The 18,849-nt window shown below is 42.3% G+C and overlaps 1 protein-coding gene across 2 annotated transcripts; it reads right to left on the minus strand.

Moving 5' to 3' along the window:
- Positions 1–563: 563 nt before the first annotated feature.
- On the minus strand, positions 564–18,779 carry LOC137130618 (potassium/sodium hyperpolarization-activated cyclic nucleotide-gated channel 3-like). Of its 2 annotated transcripts, XM_067511000.1 has the most exons (10): positions 17,040–18,779; positions 15,531–16,885; positions 9,309–9,515; positions 8,840–9,053; positions 8,441–8,602; positions 7,281–7,499; positions 6,217–6,363; positions 5,887–6,127; positions 5,326–5,490; positions 564–4,954 (listed from the first exon to the last, which is right to left on the minus strand). In XM_067511000.1, the coding sequence occupies exons 2-10, from the start codon at positions 16,223–16,225 to the stop codon at positions 2,529–2,531; spliced, it is 4,476 nt and encodes a 1,491-aa protein (XP_067367101.1). In that variant the 5' UTR covers positions 16,226–16,885; positions 17,040–18,779; the 3' UTR covers positions 564–2,528. The 2 variants fall into 2 exon arrangements, with proteins under 2 accessions (XP_067367101.1, XP_067367102.1); XM_067511001.1 differs by lacking the exons at positions 15,531–16,885; positions 17,040–18,779 and adding an exon at positions 13,224–14,219.
- Between the last annotated feature and the right edge of the window lie 70 nt (positions 18,780–18,849).

The raw sequence follows: 18,849 nt of genomic DNA on the forward strand, positions 1-18,849 counted from the left end.
ATACAGCCTGGGTAGTAATGGTAAAAGCTGTGATTATGTCCACAATATAAAACAACAAGTTTTAAATTACTGTGTAGATATCTTATTGTAGTAACTGTGCATATTTCTAATAATGTATAAAAATGTCAATGGCATTAATGCTGAAATGAATGGCTCTGCAGCATATAATGCAATAAACACTTGATCCAGCTGCCAGTCTGCAGGTGTAACTTCAGATGATGAAGCAGGGAGAACATTGATGCATTTAGAAGAAAATATATGTCTATTCTCTCAATTAGATCTACTCTTAATTGTTCTAACAAGTGCAATCATTTTATTCTTATAATCAAAATGATCAGCATCACTTCTAGCAGTGTGTAAACTGAAGTATTTCACTGTATTTTTAGTTAAAATAATAAAGGTCATTTTTACACAATACTCATTAAACGATTTGTGAATTATATATAAATGTGCATATAGACATTCAAAAAAATTATTCAGTAGCTGCTGAATTAGCGTATCCTTTTTAGTGATAAAAGAACATGAATACAATCCCCATTTCCCGGAGTCATTTAAAAAGGAATGAGGTGATGTGGGGGCTGATGAGACAAATTTGGAACTCTTTTTGGAAATCATGGATGCTGCATCTAAGTGACCATCTCACTTGTTATTAACAGAAACATCAAAAGCCGTGGGGGTGCATTAATGCCCATGGCATTGGTAACTTGCACATCTGTGAAGGCACCAGTAATAGTGAATGATATATACAGGCTGTGGAGCTCCACATGCTGACATTTTTCAGGGAAGACATATCTTATTTCAGCTACTCAGTTCCAAACTATATTCTATGAGTTACAACAGCATGGCCCAGTGGTAAAAAAGTCCAGGTGTTAAATTGACCCTACTTCTGTCCGGACCCACTGAAAACATTTGGCGCATTAAGAAGTGAAAAATGTGACAAAGGATGCACTAAACTGTTGGGGACAACATTGGATCACTGGTATTTGTTTTGGGTCAGAAATCCTATATTAATGTCATGTTTGCAAATCATGGCTTTGCCTTCCTAATTAAATTTTACACATTGTCCATACTTCTCTGGAAATGGGGTTTGCATACTCATGTAAGCATGATAGGAAGACACAATAAGCTAATGGCTTAACTCACTTGACAAGATGATATCTAAATCCACTTTATTCTTGCATCCAGATATACACCATCATTGTCTTCATCACTGATGAAGGTCATGATTATCATCATCACACTCATAATTGATTGACTCAATATCGTCATTCCAACAAAATTTTTAGCTATTCTTCTGTTCAAAAGCTAAAGCTGAGATAAATAAAAAAACATTTGGTCCTTAAATATATAGTCTAGGCAACATGGTATCGGGGTTAAGACATAAATGCCTTGTTGCTACACACAGAAAACATCAAACATCACTGAAAAATAGTGCTGAAACAGAATGTGGAGAATGGCAACAGAAACATAAAGCTGATGGCAGCAGGGAGCAAACCAGGAGAAAGGAGGAGATTCTGTGAGCAGCAAAGAAACATTTAGCGGCCAAAGCTGTAAAATCACATGAAAAGTGGCAAGACAGGCAACTGATAAAAAACAGAGAGGCAGAAGAGTGAGGACGCATATAACAGATTTACAGAGAGGCGCATATTTACAGTAGCTGCATGGTTAAAAAATCAGGAGCCACAGTGCACAGCAGAGCAGTATTGTGCGTCACACACACACATACCCACAATAAAAAAGACACATTTTACAGAAGTCATCAGAGTGAACATGTAGGTTTAAAAGTTTTGTTTTGTTCAAAAACTAAACACCACACACCTGGGTTAACAAAACTACCAGTGGACTGCTCCTATTTATTTAAATTCTTATGAGTATTGACTTTACAGTGAAATTTTAAACATTATATTCTTGTAATTATTATTATGATGATAAAATATCACACTTTGGTGAAAAATGGGAGGCAAGAGAGAGTTGGAGCTGGAAACCTAGACGTGCCTGCATTCTGAGATTCCACTCTACAGCACAATTATTTTTTCATATTTGTTATTATAGTCAAGGTAATTCCTTGTTGAATTTTCAGGAAATCAATCAGGAATTCTCAAATGTTTCATATGTATTGCTACTTTTATTGAACATATACAAGTTTGCTTTCGACTCTCTAGTATTACTTCCACCCTATTTTACGTTGTATTCTACAATTGTTTCCACTTCAGCTCACCTCCTTGCTCCAACAATCACTAACACACATTTTTTTTGTACACGTTTGGATGTTTTTTTTAACTCTACCTCAGCCTGCATCACCAACAGACCCATAAAGTCTTCTCCTTAATCAATGGCTTCGTTGAGCGTCACGTGAACACCTGATGTTCTAAGACAATTACATCCTAGAGTGAATACAAACAAGATGTATCGTTCAAGTGATTTCATTGGATGTCTGGTGCAGACTCTGCCACAACTCTGTACATCCATAGCTCTACTAACCAGGATTGGCCACAACTCAAAGTCCAGCATCCTTTGAGATTTTCTTCTTACATGTTGGCTGGAAGTTTGTGTCTGAGTCCCTCTGAATCTTTTCTTGAGAGTGCTAGCTGACAGTCTTTTTTCTCACCTTTAGGGGAGGTGGTGTTGGGAGGGGATGCTGTATGTCCTGACTGGCCTGGTGTGGTGGTGGAAGCCGGGGTTAACCCCATAGGAACAGAGGGTTTATTGAGTTTTGTGAAATGGACAGGGGCAGCTGTAGTGGTTGGCACTTGTTTAGGGGGTTGAGATGAAGCTGCACCTGGAGAACTGATGGAAGTGGTAGTGGTAGCAAGAGAGGAGGGGTTAGTGGAGTTGGGGTTTGGGCATAAAGGGGTTGAGGATGAGGTTGTTGATGGCACTGGTTTGGTGGAGTGACTGGAGCCTGAAGTGGTGCTTGGAATAGGGGCAGGAGAACTAGTGCTTGCAGGTGTTGGGGTGGGAGTCGTAATTTGTGTTGGAGTAAAAGGTGAAGCCTGTTTTGGGATCTGGGCTAAGGTGGGGGCCTTGGCTGAGCTTGAAACAGGCTGGAGACAAGGAGTCTGACTCTGAGATTTACTCAGAGAAGGAACTGATGTAACAGGGATGGGAGACGAGGAAGATGTTGGGGTTACATGTGTGAAGGTTTGGTTAGGAATTTGGGAGGTGATAAAGGTGCGTGTGTGGGTTATCTGGGTGGGAGTTGGTATTAGAGAGGGGACAAGGGTCAGTGTAGGACTAGGGCCAGACAGTGGAGAAGCACATGGGGGTGTACTGGATGCCTTGGCTCTGGGGCTCTGTGGGTGCTGTGGGGAAGATGTTAGCAAAGAAGAGGGAGGAGAAGAAGAAGTAATAGATGTCCTGGGCCCATAAGCTTGAGGTAGGGCAACAGGGGTGGCAACAGAGGATGAAGGTGGTGTGGAGGAGGGAGAGGGGGAGGATGAACGGGGAGAAGGCGTAGGGCTTGGTTTGGGATGAGAAGTTGAAGAGAGTGACAGTGTGCTGGTTCCTGCTGAAGGCTGGGTGGAGCAGGGAGGAGGAGAGGAGGATCGAGATGGGCTCATAGGGATTGGTTTTGGCCGAGGGGTTTGGGAGTGGATGGGAGTTGGAGATGAGGGGGTGGGTGCAGGTGAAGGTGTGGCAGAGGAAAGTGGGGTTTGCTTTGGAGGAGAGGAAGAGGGCATAGAAGCTGCAGAAGCCATGTTTGCAGGTGTGGGTGTGGGTACAGAGGCAGTGTGAGGTGCAGATAGTGTGTATGTGGCTGCAGAGATACCCTGTACTATACTGGGCTGAATGGGAAAGGCAGCCTGTGCTTGTGTTTGTGAATTAAATGGCAGATTTGCTACCAGCTGTACTTGAGCATTGGAGGTCAGAATGCCTGCACTGCCTCCCCTGGCTAATTGCCCTGCTAGGAAAGGAGCTGCCAACAAATTACCACCGGAGGCCTTTCGATGGAGAGCTGGGTGAGGCTGCAATCCAGCCCACGAGCGGTGAGGCAGAGTGGGCTGTGAGGCTGACAGCAACCTGGCTTCCTGCGTAAGTCTGCCCAGTGCTGGCAGACCCTGAAAACCATTTCCTGCATGACGTAACAGAGCTTCTTTTGCCCCCTGCTGGGTCATCACAGAAAAGTTGCTATCTGATGGTACACCAGGAACAACTGGTGGGTAGGTGGTCTTGTTCAGGGGTGGAGTTTGTGGTCCAACTCCTGTTGTAGTTCCAATTGGCCCAGCAATAATTGAAGGTTGATCAGCTAGGAGGCGGAGGTTGTAATGAAGAGTTCTCACTTGTTGGACAGAAGTTGGGACAGAAGGGGCAGGAGCGGGTGGAGTATTACCAATAGGTGGAGATGTGACCCCACCTGGAGGCCCTATGGTTGATGGTGAGGCAGGAAACCCTCTTGGAGACAGAGCACCTATCCCTCCCATTGTCATCATGCCAATGAGGGAGCTCACAGAGGGGCGCAGTGGCTGTAACACAGGAGGACGAGGAGGTGAGAGTGGGAAGGTGGAGGAGGGTGAGGGGGACACAAGGGGGGAGGGCAGAAAGAAAGCACCTCCCAGTGCATGCTGTTGCTGCAAGTGCTGAAGCTGCTGCTGTTGTTGCTGCTGTTGGTGCATAAGTGCTATGGCTACATTACTAGTGGCAGCTGCAGTCTGCAGCGGAGCGTGGACTAGTGGTGCCCAGATGACAGGGCGTGGACGAGGCGACACTGTGCCGCTTCCTCCCATGACTCCACTACGTCCTGCTGCAGCTGCAGCAATAGCATCCTGCATGGCCGGCATGCTGTCATGTTTGACAATCTGCTGCACTAGCATGCTGTCACAAGAACCCAGACCCCCTGCTACCAGGCCTCCCCCTGCTCCTGGACCCCCTCCACCCCGCCCTCCTCCACGACCCATACTGCCCCCCAATGAGCCACCCTGGGATGACTTTCGCAGGAGCATGGAGTTCTTCCTGCCTGTAGTGGAGAAAGAGGAGATATAAGATACAGAGTGTGAAAATAAGCTCCAAGAATAAAATATGTGAGAGTTTTACTTTGTCCACTTAATATAAAGCAGATAGCTTGAGTTGTAGCCTCAAGGGTTTTCAGTTCTTCACTGAGAACATTGCTCATCCTTTATTAGTTCAGCTTTTATTTCTCTCAGCCTTTTTTCAAATGAGTTCTGACCTTTCAAGCAAGGACGTGCCTGACAAAGCACCTTTGTAAATTTAGCAGAATTGGTGGAAAAATTGTTTTGCAAGGTCAGTATGGAATCAAGCTAAATGGAAAATAGTAAGTCACTGCACTATGGGAGAAATGTATGCTGCAATCTCAAATCCACACATTACCGATGCGATCCAATCTGTCAACAGCGACAGTTTCAAAGGCACGCCGCATCATTGGATGTTCCTCCAGCACCTCATTAAAGCTGTCTACACTGAGAGAGTACAGACGGCAATAGGTGTCTGCACGAACGCTGGCTGTCCTCCGTCCACGAGTCAACAAACAAATCTCTAAAGAAAAGAGTTAAAGAAAAGCTGTGAGATAAATTCACCTTTAAGTATAAATTAGTGCACATACATCTTCATCTGTGACATTTCCCCTTCCCTTTCTTCACAACTTACATTACCTAGACCAGTGGTTCTCAATCCTGTACTTCAAAGGACCCCTGCTCTGCTTGTTTTCCAGCAACCCACTGCCGATTACCTGTATCAGGTGTGTTTGGTCAATCAGAAACTGCAAGATACCGTCTAACATGAGGTTAAAGTGAGGAAAGACAGAGTAAATGGATGTCTTTCAGGTACTGATTGACTCAACAAACCTGATCCAGGTAATCGGCAGTGGGTAGTGCAGGGGTCCTTGAGGACCAAGATTAAGAACCACTGACCTGGACAACAGTATGGCCCTACCTCCAAAGTAAGACCCATCACTAAGTTTGGTTTCCTTGTTTCCACGGGTCAGCACACTGACTCGTCCATGTTGGATAAAGTACATCTTCCGTCCAACTGTTCCCTCACGTATGATGAAGTCTGAAGGCTGAAAAACTTCAAAGCGGAGCTTGGTCAACACGGCGGTCACAAAATTGGGATCAGCGTTGGCAAACAGTGGCATGTTAGCCACCAGGCTGCGGCAGTTAAAGCTGACTATCTCCTAATTAAAGAAAGAAGGGAAGTCAGAGAAAGTTCACAGCATAACTTCTGGTTTGTATGTGTAAAACTGTGTGGTTGTTAATGTATTACCTCTTTTAGTGGCTCACTGAGTTCTCCCAGGATGTTCTCTTCATCAAACATCTTCCCCTGGAATCTGTGTTCATAGTACTCGTGGATCTTTTGCCGAACATCTGCTGGAAGCTTATGGAAGGACATGTACTGCTCCACCTGCTTGTACTGCAGTAACACACATTCACACTGGTTAGGGATATGTGCACAAACACACATGAGCCCAGCAGTATGATATGACTTGTATAATTATTATCAATACAAAAAAAAACATATACACATCACAGATCCAGTTCTGCATGTATGATGAGCGTCACTTATGTGATTCCCACATAAGTAATTAACAGAGAATAATAAAAACACATTTTTGATGTATTATTAAAGTGCGACTTCACCAATTTTCAAATTGCATCTATGGCTTTAGTTTAGTCTGCAAATGTACATAAATGCTTTTACACTTTCCTCAAACTTCCCTAAAAAAACTCTGCAGATGACATCACCGGGAAGTGTTTTTCATGATTAGGAGTTCAGATGATATCATATGGGGGAGCCCTCAAAAGCAGGTTTACAACCTCCATAGTATGTGCAACAAGATGACATAATCTGCAGTTGTATGATCTGAAAAACAGTCAACATTTTTTTTTACTTTGACCTTTGACTACCAAAATCTAATCAGTTCATCCTTTTGGATGACATATGGTCACAGTGGTCTTGCTCTCTGTCCTCCATGTGATTCCTTAAAGATGTTCCTTTTATATTTTATTGACAAGAATGGGACAGATGTGAGGTCATAGTGACCTTGACCTTTGACCTTTGACCCCCAAAATAATATTGTTGTATCTAACTTGACGTTACATTTTTTGATACCAGACATTACTGTGTAATCACGTTGACAAATATGTCCCCCCCCCCCCCAATCTAATCAGTTCATCCTTGAGCCCAATTGAAGGTTTATACAAGATTTGAAGTTTTGAAAATTGTTTTGAAGAAGTTCCCTGAAGGCATTCCTGAGAATGATCATCATTTAATCATTTTATTGATCGAAAGGTGGATGCAGCCACAGAAAGATAAGCATCATGTTTCACCTTTTCCTGGTACTGTCGTCGTGACGAGTCCAGTGACTGGATGAGAGCGGTTGCGTGGCCGATGAACATGGCGTAGCAGGTGGCACCTACGATCATACTGAGCATGGTGAGCCACACGTCAGTCATTCCCTCTGGAGCCTGGGCACCATACCCAATACACAACATGTGGCTCATGGCTTTGAATAGTGCATATGAGTACTGCACACCCCATGTGTCATTCTGTGAGTGGGAGAAAGATAGAAAAAGAGAACAAGAGTGGCAGGCAGAGTCGAAAAAGAAAAAGTCTTAATTACCAAGCCACTGCCATATTGAACTGTTCTTTTTTTAGTCAGGTTGCAGGAGCTCAGAGGTGCTCACTTTTAAAATACAGCTGAGATCAAAACATATGGGAGCAAGGCAATTTATCTGTCAAAACCCGCTCTGTTTCACAACATAGCAGCTACAGGATGTATAAAACCACACAGACAATAAAAGGGGCACCATCATGCATTATTGAATACATATAAATAAAAAGACCAGCCTATTAGCTGTGTGTGTGTGTGTGTTTGTTTGTCATTTGTTTTAAGTTGTGTGTGAGTCCAATTATACTAAAATGTTAATGGTCCAGTGGATGCAGGGACTTTCTCTGGGGAAAATCCCAGCATCACCCTGCTTAGCAACAGTCACCCAGGCAACCAACACATGACTCAGCTATTCATACAGCTGTGTATCTGTGTGCTTTCATCTTCGTCCATGTCTGTGTCCCTACACATATATTTCAAAATCTCCAGCAGATTTCTTGGCATGTGCTCAAACTTCTACTTGATCTCTGCTGAGGTTTTTGATTAGAGAATCTTTTTTTAGTTTTTATGATGACAGTCATCAGTCCTATTGCAATAGACAACTTGCTGCATGAGGTAATTACAGATAAGGAGCAAACAATGTCAAATCTGATAAAAGGCCTCATACTGTACACACAGATAACACCAGGCTTTTCAGTATGTGCTGTTTGCTTTTACCTGACATTTATATTGTGAATACTGAGATAGCTCTTTATGGGGTTCAGTTTTCCAAAACTGAATCTTACATCCCTTTTCTTTTTCTCTGGACAATAAAATCATTAATGGAACATATTAAAAATAGCACATACTGTATGTGCAGGAGGCAGGTTAGAGACTTACCACCATGAGGTTCTTAGAAACCCAACAGTCAGGAGGAAAGTCCTGCAGCATGGGGACCAGGAACTGGAGACAGCCATCCCAGTGGCACAGAAGCAGCATCATACCGATCAGGTTTACAATTCTCACCATTGCACTCGCAAGGTCATATGTCATATGGAAGATCTGGGGAGGAGGGGATAAATGTAAAGGAAGGAAGATAACTAAAAGTAAAACTAGAGAAAACCAAACCTATACAAAATGCTTTTTTTCAGCTCATCTGTACAAGATTCATAAAATGGATGATGTGTCTTCCACCCCCAAAACAGCCTGGTTCAAGAGAAGTGCTTTTGATCAGTCATAGCTTAAGTATTATCTGAGCTCTGTGTTTCAAGCCCTTGTTTACAGGCCTTAGATTCTCACCTCTTCCCACTGATGGATGTAGCGGATGAGTCTGGACAGACGGAGAAGCCGAAGCAGGCTCAGGATTTTGGTGAAGCGGACAATGCGCAGCGCCCTGGCTGTCCTGTAGACCTCAGAGTCCAGGCTGTCCACCATCAAGAAGATGTAATCCACCGGGATTGATGACACAAAATCTACGAGGAACCAGCTCCTCAGGTAGTTCTGGCGGATTGCCCTGAGTTAGAGTAGGATAGGAAAAATGGTGAAATAACATTTGCCTGGCACAAAGTGGTCCTTATCAATACTCAACAGGGACAAAACAGAGCTCTGCTACTGGCTGCATGTCCCCTTTTGATATCTGACACATTTCAGCACATTGCCAGAAGAGCAGATTTAAACTCATGGTGAGCTACATCATTGATATTCCAGGTAATGCATTCACAGTGCTTCAGTCATAGACAATACAAAACTAAAACATGGTTCTCCTGACCTGGGGTCCAGCAATATCTCAGTGCTGTCTTCCTTGACGATCCCGGTCCTGAAGTTGAGAACCAAATCAACCATGAAGAGAGTGTCAGAGACCACGTTGAAGATGATCCATGAGGCAGTGTTTTCGTCTCTGAAAAAAGTGATGCCCACTGGCAGGATGATTAAGTTCCCCATCATCAACAGTAACATCAACAGGTCCCAGTAGAATCTGGAGAGAAAGACATAGTTATTCAACTGTGATCTATTGTTTGTGTGTGTGTGTGTGTGTCTGTGTGTGTGTGTGTGTGTGTGTGTGTGTGTGAGAAATGAAGTCTAAACAGGGTTCAGTAAAAACATTTGTTCACATTGAAAAAGTGACTAAATAAAGTACACTTGAACCAGACAACATGCATATTGTATGAATTAACTCCTTACAGCCATAGAAAATTAGTAAATTATAGGTTGAGATAAAACAATTACAGAAACACAGAAAACCTAAGTATTTGAAGTATTACATTTCTGTTTTTGAAGTTTAATCGGCAGTAATTATAGTTAACTGAACTTCAAGGTCTGTGCAACATCATGCTATAAAATAAAAAAACTCCCACACTCAGTTTTGGACATGAGTGAAGAGCAGAGCCAACACATCACTAGTACAAAATCAACAATAAAATGGCATCTGAACAAAAGCAAACATCTAGGAGAAAAAAAAACACATGTACATAAGTACTCATAGCTGTTGCTTAATACTTTGTGGAAGCACCTTTAGCACCAATTACAGCCTCACATCTTTTTGAGTATGATGCTACAAGCTTGGCCCACCTGTTTTATTGGCAGGTTCTCCCATTCATGAGCCGGTTCAGAGGGGGGTCAGTAAAGAGTGGATTTTGTTTTCATTGTCTCTCCTTTTTTAGTTGGTTGACACATGACCTTGAGTTACATATACATAGTTGAAACCCCTCAGTGTTTCTGTTTCTGTGTAAACACTATGTGAACCTTCCTACAGTAGGAAGCCTATACTGTTTTTAAGTTAACAAACAAAATATAACTTATAAAGCCGCTATCATTTACCACTTCACAAAAAAAAAAAACTAAAATCATTGTCGATGGTGGTTCTGTTTATTATAGCTGTCATTGATTTGAGGATAATATATTTTGTGAGAAAATTATTTCCAAAAACCTGCTTGGCAGGTTTTGCCAAGCAGTATAAAGTTAGGATCATACTAATAAATCACAACCATCCTCAGTCTTATCAGTAAAGTAAAAATGTCAGCTGTGAAAAAGCCTTTTGTGTGCACTACTAACTTTAGTTATAACATAACCTCCACATTCATGCAGATAAAGCTTAGTTGATTAATTTGAGGGAGTGATAAGAGAATAGAAAGGCTTTCGTCCCCACTCATTCTCCTGCAGTCTTAAGATGATAGAACTGAAACATATGTTAATTTAACTTCCTCTTGCTGAACACATTAAAACAGAGTGAAAAGGGAACTCAATATAAGTGTAGTATCTCACTTCCATAAAAATGGTCCAAATCCAAACAAAAAAATCATTTGCTAGTGTGCAAAGTCATTTTTAGACCTTTCTCTTCCTCTGACCCTTTGTCTGCGGTCTAAAATCATTATATGTAAAGTTTTCTAACCCGGTCTTCTCTTTGTTAAATCCCCTGAGCCAGATAACAGGTATAACAACCAGAGGATCTTCCAGGACAGTAGCAAGTGCAAATTCCTCCTGGACAATAAACTCAGCCGTGGTTTCTCTGCCTAGGCAGACGTTTTGTCAACATAAAATACACTGGTCTCTGATCAGAACTGAAAAAGAAGCTGAAAAAAGAAGGCAGAGATGGACAGAGGGAGAAAAATGATCAGTAACCTTGGGAGGCCCCATCATCATCTTCATGCTGGAAGGGATTAGTGACTTCTCACAAAAATACAGAGGGTATCAGTCATTGGGATACTGTGAGTGATTAAAGTTTGACAGAAAAGGAGATCCAATCATCTGGAGACAAGTCCTTTCATCTCTCTGTCCTGTTCATCCTAATCCCTTTATCCATTGTCTTGTATCCCCTCTCTTACTCTTCACCACACACTCTCTCTCTCTCCTTCTGCTGAGGAACTACTCGAGATCCGTGGTCGATCGCTATTGAGCACAAATTTAGTAACACAACCTCATGGTGTGATGCTACCACTAGACTGATAAAGATTAAATATGAGTCATCACTCTGCCAAAGACACACGCTGACTTTGTCACTTCTACTGACAGATGTATCACTTCTTAATCATTGGCAATAAATACAAGGCTTATTTACAGCAGTTCTGGAGCTGTTGTGAGGATCCAGAGATGTATTCCTGACCTTGAGGACATGCTTTATTAACTCTGATTACAGGGAACAATTCAACAAATCACATCATAGTACAATGGTTGTTTATGTCTTTAAGCACTATTCATTTATTAAACATCATCCAAAATCCAATATTTAATAAACTGATACAGTTCTTTGAGAGGATGGAAGAGTTTTAATATGATGCACAACTTTTGCTTTAGCTGGTGTACTAGAGGTGAAAGAGGTTTAGGGCTCTATTTCAAGATTATTTTAATTGTAGATTAATCTGTCGATTATTTTCATGATTTAATAGTTGTTTTATCTGTTGAATGTCAATAAACTAGGAAAATGCCTGTTAAAAACCCAACATGGTATCTTTAAATGTCATGTTTAGCTGATTAAAAACAGACACCCCAAGTTATTCAATAACCAAGGACTAAGAAAACCAGATAAACCAAATATTCACTTAAGATGCTGGAATCAGAGAATTTTATGTTTATTTCTTTTAAATATTGCTTAAAATTATTAACCATTTGTCAAAACAGTCTGTTTACTGACTAATTATTTACTTGATGAAGTTCTGCTCTAAAATGGTTAATTGATCAAAGGCAAATCTGGTACTCAAATAATAATTTTATGACAAGCTGTTTACAGCTTTTCATATTGTGATAATGTTTTCTTATTTTATACAATAGAAATCTGGATATTTTTAAGTTTAGGCCCTTTTACTTGGACAAATTATGTTATTATGCCAATTTGGACTTTGTGGACTTTGTATTGCATTTCAATAATTATGGATTTTACTGACCAAAGTGATATTGATTAATCAGGAAAATAAGGGATTGTGGTAGTTTAATGTATCATTTTTATTATTAATTTGTTGCAGCCGTAAATTTGGAGAATTTGAGGGAGAAGTGGAAATGGTGGTTAATCTGACCTAATGTTTGCAGCTATAATGTTTTAGTTTGCTGAATAACAGGGTGGATGACACTGTACGTGTCACAGCACATGAATTAGCTTCTGAGTAATTACATTTTGTTGTTCTCACTTTCATGTTGCAGTTGATTTGAGTACAGTTTAAAACCAAGCAAATAAGAACAACCAACCAGACAAGACGTCAGATCCAAACTAAAAACAATCTGAAGGTTTGTCTTGTCGGGTTAAATACTTGACATCTACATGGTTTTTGATCTCCCAGCTGTGCACTGATGCAACGCTGGGTCATGTATTGTGTGTGGTTTGTGTTGATACACATGTATGTGCGCCTGTGTGCACTAATGAGCTGCACACACAAACACATAGTTCTCTTTCATACACACACCTAGGAATTGCAAATGCAATCAAAGCTGTTCCTCACAGCCTCATCAGTATTCTATTTTGAACATGAACAGGTGCTGGAGGAAAACTGACCTGCATCAACCTGCTCAGCTGTTGTCACACCAAACACTAATTCTGCTGTAATTGAGGCCAAGTGTTTCCTGAGCTGCCTGTGATTGGTTCCCCGTTTGCATTTGGCCAGATGTCAGTTCTGAGGAAGTATCCACCCATCATTCTGCCAGACACACAAACAAGCACAACTATATGTATAAAGGCACCAACCCTGTTTCAACACACCTCATCTCTGCTGAGAGTCATCTGTCTTTCTGTTTTCATCCATCCTCTCATTTCCCTCTTTGTGTGCTTCTCGTCATGCCAGAGGATGAATCTTCTCGACCTCTTATGGCATTCATTATATATTCTTATAGGTGCAGCAGCTACACATCTTTTCTTAATGAGGTGAAGGGCATAAGAGCTTATCAGCAGACTCAATAATGCCACACTGCACACACAAGCATCCACATGCACATGCACGCACAGAGGCTCTTGTGTTCAAGGTCAACAACCAGATAAAGAACACATGAAGGGGCTTTAGAGGTAATTTATTTCCCCTTTTATGCTGCTCTGGCCTCACAAAGTCCATCTTCAGACGCTGCTTTAAACCACAGGTACTTAACTGAAAAGTTAGATGGCTGAATTATGCATAATGCATACTCAAGTTGCATAATTTAGGACGTCATACATAATTGATGAAAATTCAATTGGGATTCTCCAACAGGATAATTAGGCCTATTAACATCTTTAGATATATTCCATGAATATCAATAAGTGTAGGAGGAGACTGAGATTCAGTGGGAACCACACCTCTGCATCCACCCTTTCTTTCAATACACCGATTCACCATATCACCTGTGAGCAGATTAATTTGTGAGTGATCGTCGGATTGACAGACGATACAAAATGGCCCACATGTGTGCGTGTGTGTGTGTGTGGTTGATGAGACAAAAGTGGGCCAGGAGCCTTGGGGATCAAGTCATCCATTGTTGCTGCAGTGTGTCTTGAGATTGTGAATGCCATCTCTCCCTCTGCTGTCCACCTGCACAATTAAATAGTGTATTTATGGAAATTGTCTAACAGCCAAGGAGTAGGATGCGTTGGATTTCAGCTAGAGAATAATTATATGACTTGAAAGTATGAGTGTGTGCATGCATCAGTGTACAACATTGGCGTGTGTGAGGTACGCTAACACTCACTAAACAGCCCTCCCACACCTGCTTCCATTCACAAAACCTGAGAAAATAACGTTTTTCTATTTAGTAATCTGCATATTTCATAAACTAATAAAAAGTGACCAATCCATTTATTTACATACATAAAACACAAAAAGGATCAGATAAAATGATCTTATCTTACCCTTTCTGTGTTTTATGCATTTGCATTCATCAATCGGATAATCTACTGTAATATTTTCATTCATCTCTAAAGCATTTTGCTCAACAATATAAATAAACTGATTAAACTGACTTGACAGATACTTAAAGCTCAGGGGGTTGTTTAGTCCAGTTCACAAATTAAAGGTGCTCAGAAAAAGAAATGTCTAACATTTTTGCTTAACAGTAGCAGAACAATTAGTAAAACAAATAACTCATAAAATAATTGTTCTGTTGACTGACTACTCAATAACTGACTCGTTCATTTACAAGCATTTACAATTCTTTTTTTTTATCTTTTACCAGAGGAAACCCAAAATTAACTGCCTCAACAGGAATTTTCTTTTCAGGTGTTATTGATTATTGTCTTCTTGCTCATTGAGTAAAAGAATTAAACCTCAAGCATGAAGTCACCAGCAGGGAGTGCTTGGCGGGTTCATCCACTGTTCACATGAAAATGTACTTAACATTTTCCCTAATTGACATGGAAGGCACCTCTCAATACTCCCTGTCAGCCAAACACCTCATGGCTAAATTTGTCCTCTTCATTTGCATCTCCTCACCACACTCTCCCTCTAAGCTAATACTTATGGTAAAAAAAACAGGCTACAAGCAGTCACCTCTTTATTCATTAGTTTTTACAAATGGAGACCTGCCATTGCTGGGTTGGGTCTATCCTGGAGCACTCATCACCCGCACTATGCCCTTTCCATAAACATACCTTCCTCTGTCTTCATTTTGCCTCCAAGGACTTTTCATCCACTCCCTCTTTTATTGTACCTCTTAACCTTTCACACATCCTCTCCTCTCCTTTTATTTCCTTCAGAGACTCATTCTACCATTGCATCCTTTGTGTCTCTTCTAACCCTTACATCATTTCCCATAGACCACAATTGTGTCTCTGGCAATATATATTTAGCCTCCTGCATGTCTTTCTCTCCTCCTAGTTGTCCTCCTCCCCATTTCCCCTGACAGCAGCTGAAGAGGCTGCAAATGTATGATCTATTCCCCTTCCCCTGTTCCTCCCTCTGCATAAGTGTCTATCCTAAGGATTTAAGAGTTTCAGCCTGCACTGATCAACTTTTATGTGATACAAGTGGCTTTTATTTTGTTAACTACACTCAGTGTGACTAGCTGCATTCTGTGGAAGTTGTTTGTCTCTGTGACTGCATACCTGAAGTCACTGTAAGGGTGTATGATCCATGCCCCTGCTGATTTCAGTCTTTCCTGCTCCATTGCCACAGCTTTGTGGGATCCAAACATGCGCAGGCTGAATTTGTTGACCCCAGGCAGAAGCATGGCCCCAAATTGTCTCTGGATGAAGGTGCTCTGGTTGGAGTTGCAGTAGTCCTCTCCATCCAGCCCCATGCCGAACCCACCTAGCCCAGAATGACCAATCATCTCGGGGGTCCCTGCTGTGGTGTTGCATGCCGTGGTGGTGGTGGTCTCTGGGCCAGTTGCCACCACCATGACCCCAGTCCCGGTGGAGGAGGTGGAGGCCAGAGCAGCTCGGGAGGAGGCAAAGCCCACTGAGCGTGGAGGAGGATGGGCTGTGGCAGTGGAGGAGGAGGGCGGAGGTGGTAAGGGCACTGGGGTGGTTGGTGTGCCTGCTGTACGGAACGGAAGGCCGTCCCTAGTGGAGGAGCTCATGATGGAGAGGCGACGGCCACGTCCACCCAAGGAAGTGCTGTCTGCCCCAAAGGAGCTCTTCTCCCCCTCCAGGGAGGCCTGGGAGAGCCTGTACCCTGGGGAGGGCAGGCTTCCCTTACTGCGCCGCTTCGAGTCTCCTCCATTACGTCTTGGCAGGCTGTCACCCCCAGATCCTCCAGTGCTGCTGGGGGTACCCGCACCTCCAGCCACCCCATCCATCCCAACACAGGGAGGTGGAGGAGGTTGAGGGAGGATGTATTATAACCTGTTCCCCTCCTCAGGAAAACTACTGTTTACTAGAGTCGACCTGACTAGATGTCAATGTCAATCCAAATGACAATTTGAAAAACCTAAAGAAGTGTCCTATGTGTCTCTAGTCATTCTCCTAGTGGCGGTATAGCTCACACCTTCGCCCTCCCTCCACCGATGTTGCCATCCTTACCTCCGTGCCCTTGGTAAAAAACCCATTCAGACATTAAATCCTTCACCCTGCCAGTGTGACGCCAGCAGCTTCACCCTTCCTCTTTCTCCAACTGTGTCGTTTGCTCATAAACTCACACTCACAGATGTTTCTGTAACATTGCTCCTTCCTCGTCCTTGAAACGCTGCTCTCCGCCGGAGGCCCTCCCTCTCCTCTTCACAGCCGCCCTCAACGCTCCGAAGCCGGTCATATTGGCACCAGATTCCCGGTCTTTTGTAGATAACGGAGCTCGGCGCTCATTGGTCGTCGGTGTCCTCTCTGTGTATCCTATATGACCGGGCTACTAACCCAGCTTTGATATTTTTAACATATATCATTATGTAAGGGATGATGTGAGCGGTAAGGTGGCAGAGAGGGGACCATCCATCCGGGGGTGAATGACAAGGACACTTGGTTCTCTGTCAGGAGAGACGGGTTGTTAATGGACATTAGGGACGCATATAATAGGCATGCACGGGCGCTCACACTCCGAGGCGCACTGATTCATTCTGACACGCACACAGATAAACAAAGCGACAGGGACACACAAGACGGCCAAACAAGTCAAATTACCCCAAATTTAGCCAATGCTTCCCCTGAATCGGCGGCACGTTGTCATTCTCTGTGCCCGTGTGAAAAAAGGACACATCATGATGGAAAACGCGCTGAAGCACTCGGACAGCCAGAGACACGGTTGTCTCTACCACAAGGCGATTTTACCAAAGTGATGCCGAGATTAACTTCAGGTGTTCAAAGTCTGACGCCAGAAATCCTCTGTCCTCTGAAGAGAAGCTGCTTCTTCCCACTTTCAGTGACAAACCAACAGGGGCACGGCGGTTTCCCTTCCCCTCAGATAAATAAGCTCTTTGTTTTAATAGAATAATCTTCTCCAAGGTGAAACAGTGCGCTCTGGTGAATAGAAAAGCCTCCTTGAAAACACAATCACTTGTTGAGCGTTTAGGGTGGCAGCTCCCTCGCAGACAGCACAGGAGCCCTAAAAGTCCAGTTTAAATCTGAAATTCACTTCTTACCCCGACTCAACAGTCAGACGTTGAGCAGGGACGTCCACAGAGGATGCAAATGAAAATATTAAATAAATAAATGTGCACATAAAGGTCTAGATCTAATCGGCCTGTTGCCATGGCACCCGCATCCGCATCATCCTTCCCCCAAGGCCGCATGTCCGTCCGGCGCAAGACGCACGCATCCCTCGCAGGTACCGGTCGCGCGTCATCCTGTCTCAGCAATACAGAGAGGGAGCGCGTGACAGACGGGAGCCATGACGAAACTTTATTTAGTGCTCATTTTTAACAATGGTGACAGAAGAAATATATAAAACGACATCAAACAAAAACCAAATAAATCAGAAGATGTTAATAAAATGCTGTCTGTTCCAAACTAATGTGATTATAGTGGAATGAACTTAACCAAGAGCCTATATGTGAAGGAAGCTCATCTCATGCTTGATTCCTGTGGATTTAGTTTCAGTGCGTTTATATTAGTTTCTGTTTATTAGTTGCTAGTAGTAAGACCCTCAAAAGAAAAAATACTTGTATAGTGAAGACAGAAGGAAAGATAGTATCCCAACCTAAACTAGGAAGCAGCTTGAAGATCTGTAAATTCGTAAACCAGCTATCTGAACTCTGAAGCTGTGAAACAGGAGCGTTTCCATTATATACTACTCTATACATCGACTCTATTTTCACATTCAACATGTCCATGCTTACCTTCTGAAAATCATAAGCCAGCAATTAGTATATACAGTGAATTAGTTCAAAATATCAACAAACACAGGCAGCTTCTGACAAGTCTAATAATGATAATAATAATAATATTACAATCACGTGCCCCATTTGGACGTATAAAATTAAATCCTAAAATGAATAAGAATAATCCTATAAAGAAATCCTTTATTTAAATCCTTTATATAAATTGACACATTATCTTCATAACGTGTACATTTATAATGGATATTTACACAGTCTAAGTGCCTGTGAGTGGCAGAAAAAACAGCAGGAGGAGGCACATTAGTGCTGAAAAAAAAAAAACAATGGAAAGAGGAAGCCTGCAGAAGAAAGGTGAGGGTGACACATAATAGATCATGAGACATGAGAAAGATCCAGGCAGGATATAATGAGTTTATAAGAGAACAGTATGCAGATGTGGGCATCTGGGTCATCTCAGCGGACAAAAGGGGTGTGGTCCAATATCCATCCTCTTCACATCTACCTGCATGGCTTATAATAGCCGAAAGAATCCTTTAGGAGAAGGAATAAGAGCCTTATCTCCAAATTCTATAAAGAATCCTGATAATGATGATTCAACAATGTCAAGCAAAGAGACAAAATCCATCAATTCAATATTTCTAACACAAAATAAAACA

The sequence above is a fragment of the Channa argus genome, chromosome 7 (assembly GCF_033026475.1).
Source record: "Channa argus isolate prfri chromosome 7, Channa argus male v1.0, whole genome shotgun sequence".
In the NCBI taxonomy this organism is placed as follows: Eukaryota; Metazoa; Chordata; class Actinopteri; order Anabantiformes; family Channidae; genus Channa; species Channa argus.